The following is an 8,567-nucleotide window of genomic DNA, read 5'->3' on the forward strand; positions in this document are numbered from 1 at the left end:
TCCATGGACAAAAGTTTAAAAAATGTTATGAGGATATATGATGAAAAATGTCTCTTGCCTCTCTGCCCCCTCTGAAACTCTCAAGAGGCAGCCACTGTTAGCAGAATCTTGTCTGTCTTTCCAGAAACATTCATTGCATATGCATATGCATATGCATACATATATACAAAAATATATAACCTCTCCTGCCATTCATAGAAACAATAGCATATTCTCCACAGTTCGTACACCTTGCTTCTCATGTATTAATACCATTCTTGCCCATGTGGCTGCAGGAAGAGCTGTAGAGTTTTTCACTGTAAGAATACAACATAATGCCTGAATAGCCAAAGCAATCTTGAAAAAGAAAACCAAAGCAGGAGGCATCACAATCCCGGACTTCAAGCTATACCACAAAGCTGTAATAATCAAGACAGTATGGTACTGGCACAAAAACAGACACTCAGATCAATGAAACAGAATAGAGAACCCAGAAATGGACCCACAAACAGATGGCCAACTCATCTTTGACAAAGCAGGAAAGAATATCCAATGGAATAAAGACAGTCTCTTCAGCAAACTGGACAGCGACATGCAGAAAAATGAACCTGGACCACTTTCTTACACCATACACAAAAATAACCTCAAGATGGATGAAAGACCTAAATGGAACACAGGAAGCCATCAAAATCCTTGAGGAGAAAGCAGGCAAAAACCTCTTTGATCTTAGCCACAGAAACTCCTTACTCAATACATCTCCAGAGGCAAGGGAAACAAAAGCAAAAATGACCTACTAGGACCTCATCAAAATAAAAAGCTTCTGCACAACGAAGGAAACAATCAACAAAACTAAAAGGCAACTGACGGAATGGGAGAAGATTATTTGCAAACGACATATCAGATAAACGACGTATAGATTTAGTATCCAAAATCTATAGAGAACTTATCAAACTCAACACCCAAAAACAAATAATACAGTGAAGAAATGGGCAAAAGACATGAATAGACACTTCTCCAAAGAAGACATCCTGATGGCCAACTGACGCATGAAAAAATGCTTGACTTCACTCATCATCAGGGAAATACAAATCAAAACCACAAAGAGATACCACCTCACACCTGTCAGAATGGGTAACATTAACAATTCAGGCAGCAACGGATGTTGGCGAGGATGCGGACAAAGAGGATCTCTTTTGCACAGCTGGTGGGAATGCAAACTGGTGCAGCCACTCTGGAAAACAGTATGGACATTCCTGAAAAAACTAAAAATAGAACTACCCTACAACCCAGTAATTGCTCCACTAGGTATTTATCCAAGGGATACAGGTGTGCTGTTTCGAAGGGACACATACACCCCAATGTTTATAGCAGCACTATCAACAATAGCCAAATAATGGAAAGAGCCCAAATGTCCATCGATGGATGAATGGATAAAGAAGATGTGGTATATATATATACAATGGAGTATTACTTGACAATAAAAAAGAATGAAATCTTGCCATTTGCAACTGCATGGATGAATTGGAGGATATTATGCTAAGTGAAATTAGAGAAAGACAAATATCATATGACTTCACTCATATGAGGACTTTAAGAGACAAAACAGATGAACATAAGGGAAGGGAAACAAAAATAATTTAAAAACAGGGAGGGTGACAAAACACAAGAGACTCATAAATATGGAGAACAAACTGAGGGTTACTGGAGGGGATGTGGGAGGGGGGGACGGGCTAAATGGGTAAGGGACACTAAGGAATCTACTACTGAAATCATTGTTGCACTATATGCTAACTAATTTGGATGTAAATTATAAAAAAGATTTTTTTAATGTTGCTCTCTCAAAAAAATAATAAAATAAAATAAAATGTACCGGCGCCTGGGTGGCTTGGTCAGTTAAGCGTCTGACTTTGGCTCAGGTCATGATCTCGTGGTCCATGAGTTCGAGCCCCGTGTCGGACTCTGTGCTGACTGCTCAGAGCCTGGAGCCTGTTTCAGATTCTGTGTCTCCCTCTCTCTCTCTGCCCCTCCCCTGTTCATGCTCTGTCTCTCTCTGTCTCAAAAATAAATAAACGTTAAAAAAAATAAAAAATAAAATGTAAAAAAAAAAAAGAATACAACATAATGCAGGACGCCTGGGTGGCATAGTAGGTTAAGCCTCTGACTCTTGACCTAAGCTCAAGTCATGATCTCACAGTGTGTGGGTTCAAGCCTCACATCGTGCTCTGTGCTGATGGTACAGGGCCTGCTTGGGATTCTGTCTCTCCTTCTCTTTGGCCCTCCCCAGCGTGCTTTCTCTCTCACAAAATAAATAAACTTAAAAAACTTTTTAATAGAAAAAAAAAGCATACAACATAATGCATTTCCCCAGTCCTGTCAGTGGACCAAGGTTCTCTCCAATCTTCTATCCTTGGAGATAATGCTCAGCTCTCACTAACCCCATACACAGACCTTTGAGTGCACATGCACATCTATCAGTAGGATAAACTCCTAAGTGTTAATGTGGGCAGATATAGCCACTGCGTCCTCCAAAACATTGGTTCCAGTTTATAGTCCTGCCAACCATGTATACGAATACTTCTGGGGAGATCTTTGTAATAATTATTTTTTTAATTTTCAAATATTTATTTATTTATTTATTTATTTTTTTTTTAAAAAAAACTTTTTTAATGTTTATTTATTTTTTTTTTTTTATTTTTTTAATTTTTTTTTTTTATTTTTTTTTCTGAAATTTATTGACAAATTGGTTTCCATACAACACCCAGTGCTCATCCCAAAAGGTGCCCTCCTCAATACCCATCACCCACCCTCTCCTCCCTCAAATATTTATTTTTTGAGAGGGGGAGGGACAGAGAGAGATAGAGACACAGAATCCGAAGCAGCTGATAGCACAGAGCCTGCCACTAGGCTCGAACTCACAAACCATGAGATCACAACCTGAGCTGAAGTTGGACGCTCAACTGACTGAGCCACCCAGGCGCCCCAAGGAATCATTGTTAAATTCTGAGGATGGAGAGGCTGTCATGAAAGGTGATAAGCTCCCCTTCATGTGAGATATACAAGCAAGTGCTTAATAACTACTTGGTGGGGATGTGTTTTGGTCATGGCTCCAGAATCACAGAAAGGAAGTGGGTGAGGTCACTTGAAGAAACTAAAGATTCCATAATTAGTGACCCTATCCATACTCTGAGAAGTGTAGTTCACAACCCATCAAATGCTTACTGAGTTATCAGCCTCAACACCTTTGTGCATGAAAGGCTCCATGCCTCTCACTGACTTCCCAGTGTTGAGAGAAATGGCAGGATACAGGTCTGACGTGTGCCCAGATATCCCCAGAAACTAACACTTGCTCTGACAACATGGTGGGTTAGGTCTTCTTAGCTCCAATTTGCTGGTGTGGAAACAGGCTCAGTGAGGAGACAATATCGTCCCAAAGCCACACAGCTAGGAAAGGGCATCTGGGATTATTTTTTTTAATGTTTATTCATTTTTGAGAGAGAGGAGGAGGAGGGGCAGAGAGAGAGACAGACACAGAATACGAAGCAGGCTCCAGGCTCTGAGCTGTCAGCACATTTTGCTCATTATTGCCTCCCTCCATGTACACTGGTACTACTCCCACTTTTCAGCTATTGTGAATAATACTGTTATGAATACGGACATGCAGATATTCATTCCTGCCCCTACTTTCAATGGCCAGCATTTTCTTAGCCTCCAATTTCTACTGGAAAGTCCGCTTCCGTGGTCCTCAGATGCGTTATCTTCTCTCAGAACAAGTACAAGTTATGAACATGTGTTTCCATAACCAAACTTATCAACAAAAGGCAGGAACAGCTTACCACTCATCTTTTTTTTTAAGTTTATTTATTTATTTTGAGAGGGAGGGAGGGAGGGAGAGAAAGAGAGAGAGAGAGAGAGAGAGAGAGAGAGAGAGAGAGAATGAATATGAGCAGGGGAGGGACAGGGAGAGAGGAAGAGAATCCCAAGCAGTTTCCATGCTCAGTGTGGAGCCTGACGTGGGGCTCAATCTCACGACCGTGGGATCATGACCTGAGCTGATATCGAGAGTCAGACACAGCCATCTGAGCCACCAGGTGCCCCTACCACTCATCTTCATGCCCCAGGATCCAAACACAAGACAAGGTATTTGGGAATAAATCAGCCAATGTACGATGGCCTGAACTGAGGGTGGATCTGAGGTTTCTCCTCCCCTTAAGCAAGTATCAGTAAAAGTGTTTTTCACACCAACTCTTCTCCAAATCTTCAGAGACTGGGGGAGGTCTCTGAGGTCCAGAGCTCCAGTTTAAGCTGGACTTCCTGCCTCCTTCTCACTGTGAGGATAGTCATCTCAGCAACAAAAGGCATCCAGAACCACGAAGAGAAACAAGGGTGGGAGGAGTGGATGCTTTTCAGATCCAGGAGCAACTTCTTCCAACATGGACTAAATGGTGACTCTATTCCTTGGCATTTCCTCCTCCAGGTAAGAGGAGCTGAACTCACCTGAGCATCTCAACCTCTTCTAAGAGCAGCATCAGCAAGAATGGATCTGTAGTTGAGGAGACCATCACATGAGGAGACCAAATATTATTCTTAGGGGAATGAGGACAAGGAACGACAGAAAGGTTTTCTTTCTTTTTTTATGATTTTTTTTTTGTTTTGTTTTTGAGAGACAGAGAGACAGAGCGAAAGCGGGGGAGGAGCAGAAAAAGAGGGAGACACAGAATCCGAAGCAGTCTCCAGGCTCTGAGCTGTCAGCATAGAGCCCGAAGCAGGGCTCGAACCCACAAACGGTGAGATCATGATCTGAGCTGAAGTGGGATGCTCAACCAACTGAGCCACCCAGGCACCCCGAAAGAAGGTTTTCTTTTACAAGAATTTATTTATAGAGTATTCATGGCATACCAGCTAACGACTCTGAATGCTTTAGAAATATTAAGTGATGTAATTCTCAGTTAATAACCTTAGTAGTTATCCACATACTGTATATTAATTTACAAGGCAGAATTAAATGGATTGAGTGACTTTCCCAGAGTTCCACTGCTTGAAAGTTCTCTAACACTTTGAGGCTAAACTCAGATTTATTCATGCCCAAATAGCCATCACTATTGGTGCACTGCTTCTTACACAAAGTCCTTACTTAATAGATAATTACTGTTCAAGATTTTACCAGCCAAGGGTCTGTCTTCTCATGAGGGAAATTCTGATTCATTTAGAACAACTGGATTCAAACCCACTTCTGTATAACTCTGAGCCCAAGTTTTAACACAACACTACGTTGCCCCTCTTCCCACAGCGGAGAATTTTATATAGTTCATGGGAGAGATGATTATCTATATTTTTTATTAACATACAGCTGAGGTTAAGTAGAATGCTCAAGGCAACAGATAGAGAAAGTTCCCTGACACAGATTCCTCTGAGGACCAGGAACGAGTTCTTACTGACCGTCCTATCTGCTTCCAACCTAGCACAGCTCTTAGCAAATAATTCATGGATTACAAATATTTTTGAGATAAAATAATCTTTGAATGTCTAGTTTTGGGATTCAGGATACGAATATGACCCTCTGAGGGTGCACTCACTAGTTTTGCTGCAGATTATCCAGGGGTGTCTTGGCTCATCTGAAGCCCTATGTTAGGAAAATCAACGCCACGGGAGAGGATTTGTGGACGAGATGCCTGTTGAGGGGATACGGATGAGGGGATAATGAAGATCAGAAGCAGAACCAAAAAGAGGGGGAGTGAAGAATCTCATTGAAGGGGAAGGAATGGGGAGAAGGGTAAATGAAAGGTGATTGTGTTAATTGGGGTGAAACTTCTGCTTGATGGCCATGAAACAGGTCGGTGGAGTCACATCCCTGACCCTTGGTGCCCAATCTGTGTATGTGCAGTAATGTACACAACATCTGTGTGTCCTGAGGGTTAGATTAGCTCATATCTTCCTTTGTACAGAGCCTTAAGATCTACAAATCTGACCTCTTGGAAAATTTTGGTGCTCTGCAACCAGAAGAAAATGATAGCAACAAATTCTTTCATGCCGGATGCTCTTCCAGGTTCCTGGTAATATAACTCGAGAGATTGTGTCTCAGGACACCTTCATCCCTAACATTCATGTGCAGAGTAGGTATCTTTCTTAGGAAAATTTGGCAGATATTGCCTTCTATCACTAGTTTATCCTCAATTATTTTAGCTTAAGTAGCCTTGAACTCCTATCTTGGGCCCCCCTCTTACCTGAAATTGCTTTTTTTTTAATTGGTTTGTTTGTTCATTGACTCTCTCATAAGAAGTCAGTTCATAGGGTGCTGACTGGGTGGTTCAGTTGGTTAAGCATTTGACTCTTGGTTTCGGCTCAGGTCATGATCTCACAGTTTGTAGGATCAAGCCCTTCATGGGGTTCTGTGCTAAGCATGGAGCCTGCTTGGGATTCTCTCTCTCCCTCTCTCTCTGCCCCTCCCCTGCTCTTTCACTCTATCAAAATAAATAAATAAAAATTAAAAAAAAAAGAAGTCGGCTCACCACAGACATGGACTGTGTCTTCCTCATCCATGTATTCCCAACACCTACTATGGAATGGAAAGCCTAATGAATGTTATTGAATGAATCCCATGAATGATAGCCTGTAGTCAGAAAGATTCTCTGGTTGGGTCACTTGTCAGCTCTTTACTCCCCATGCCCTGAGTGTAGACTTTTCAGGCTTGATTGCGACAATGGAATGAAAAGGGGTTGGCACAGCATAGACGTCTGGCCCAGCTATGTTTTCTTCTTTGTGCTGTTGTGTCCTGGCTCTGTGGCCTTGGGCAAGTGAATGTATCTGTTTGGGCTCCATACTGTTTCATGGCACAAAACCAACAAATATAAGTAGGCTTTATGGCAAGTTACTGAGGCATACTAGGGGCTCAATGAGTTATGGAAGTTTTAATTATGAGATTGTGTGTTCCAGTTTACATTATTTTTTTTTCTGTGAGCCTCAGCTTCCAGAAACTTATCAGTGGGGAAATAATGCCTATGTGTGTTTGTGATCACACACACTGATACAATAAATGGTATTTCCAATACTTCTCATGAATGGCATGTCCATTGAACATCATCACTGGTGACCGACAACCTAATGCAATTCCCAAAATTAATCTGCATTAAGAAGAGGAAACGTTTTCTTAAAAAAAATTTTAATGTTTATTCATTTTTGAGATACATAGAGAAACAGAGTGTGAGCAGGGGAGGGCAGAGACAGAGGGAGACACAGAATCTAAAGCAGGCTCCAGCTCTGAGCTGTCAGCACAGAGCCTGATGTGGAGCTCGAATCCATGAACTGCTACATCATGACCTGAGCCGAAGTCAGACACTTAACCCACTGAGCCACCCAGGCGCCGCAAGAAGAGAAACATTTTCAAACAAAAGAGATGACAGTCTTGCTCTACTCCAGACTTATAGAATACTCCAAAATTTTTACACAGATTGGGGCCCCTGGGTGGCTCAGTTCGTTAAGCACCCGACTCTTGATTTCGACTCAGGTCATGGTCATGTGGTTCATTAGATCAAGTCCCGAGTCAGGCTCTGTGCTGACAGAGTGGAGCATGCTCAGGATTCTCTGTTTCTCTCTCAAAATAAATAAATAAACATTTAAAACTAAATAAATAAATTTTTAGGCAGACTATACAAAGAAAGAAAAAACATGACCCAGAATAAGCACTTTTTTGGGAACTGAAATAAGAAAAATTCTAATTTCTTATTTGGTATAGCATTTCCCATCAATTGATTTATATATTATAACAACCTCGTGGGAGGCCAATGTTTTTCTCCCAATTTTCAAGCGATCCAATTGTATAAGGACACAGACTTAGTAAGACAGATTAAAGACAGTGATCTCATGCTCAGAGTTTCATTCACAAACATCTATTTGGCATTTCTGTATAACAATTTCCAACAGAATTTGGGCTAGCCAAGTGCCTAGCGTCTCTATTCCCAATGTTTTTTTGCTACTGTGTCTCTGAAGAAACCAGAATGTCAACAAACTTTATTTGTCCCTCCACAGATGGAGAGGTCCCTGGAGTTGGTCAACATGACAAGAGTCCAGGAGTTTGTCTTGTTGGGTTTGTCCACAAGGCCAGACATAAGGGATGTCCTGTTTGCCATCTTCCTGACCCTCTACCTGCTGACCCTCCTGGAGAACACGCTCATCATCTACCTCATCTGCAGTCACATCGAGCTCCACAAGCCCATGTATTTCTTCCTGGGCAACCTGAGCTGCCTGGAGATGTGCTATGTGTCCGTGACCATGCCCAGTCTGCTCGTGGGTTTGTGGACTGGACCTTACCATATCTCCTTCACAATCTGCATGACACAGCTTTTCTTCTTCATAGTCCTCATCTGCACAGAGTGCACCCTCCTGGCCTCCATGGCCTATGACCGCTACGTGGCTATCTGCCGCCCACTCCACTACCCACTGCTCATGAGGCCCCAGGTCTGCCTGGGCTTAGCCTTGTCCTCATGGCTTGGGGGGATGCTGGTCTCGGTGGCCAAGACGACATGCATTGCCAGCCTTTCCTACTGTGGCCCCAATGTCCTCAACCAATTTTTCTGTGACGTCTCCCCTCTGCT

The 8,567-nt window shown here is 42.3% G+C and overlaps 1 protein-coding gene across 1 annotated transcript in view; it reads left to right on the forward strand.

Annotated features, from left to right (window-relative positions):
• Positions 1 to 8,001: 8,001 nt before the first annotated feature.
• The window catches only part of LOC125152493 (olfactory receptor 5-like), a 939-nt gene continuing 373 nt past the window's right edge, over positions 8,002 to 8,567 (forward strand). Inside the window, exon 1 of the mRNA XM_047834498.1 lies at positions 8,002 to 8,567. This exon is cut by the window's right edge and continues 373 nt beyond it. Within this exon, the coding sequence (XP_047690454.1) occupies positions 8,002 to 8,567 (566 nt within the window).

This window comes from Prionailurus viverrinus, chromosome E2, assembly GCF_022837055.1.
Source record: "Prionailurus viverrinus isolate Anna chromosome E2, UM_Priviv_1.0, whole genome shotgun sequence".
Taxonomy (NCBI): Eukaryota; Metazoa; Chordata; class Mammalia; order Carnivora; family Felidae; genus Prionailurus; species Prionailurus viverrinus.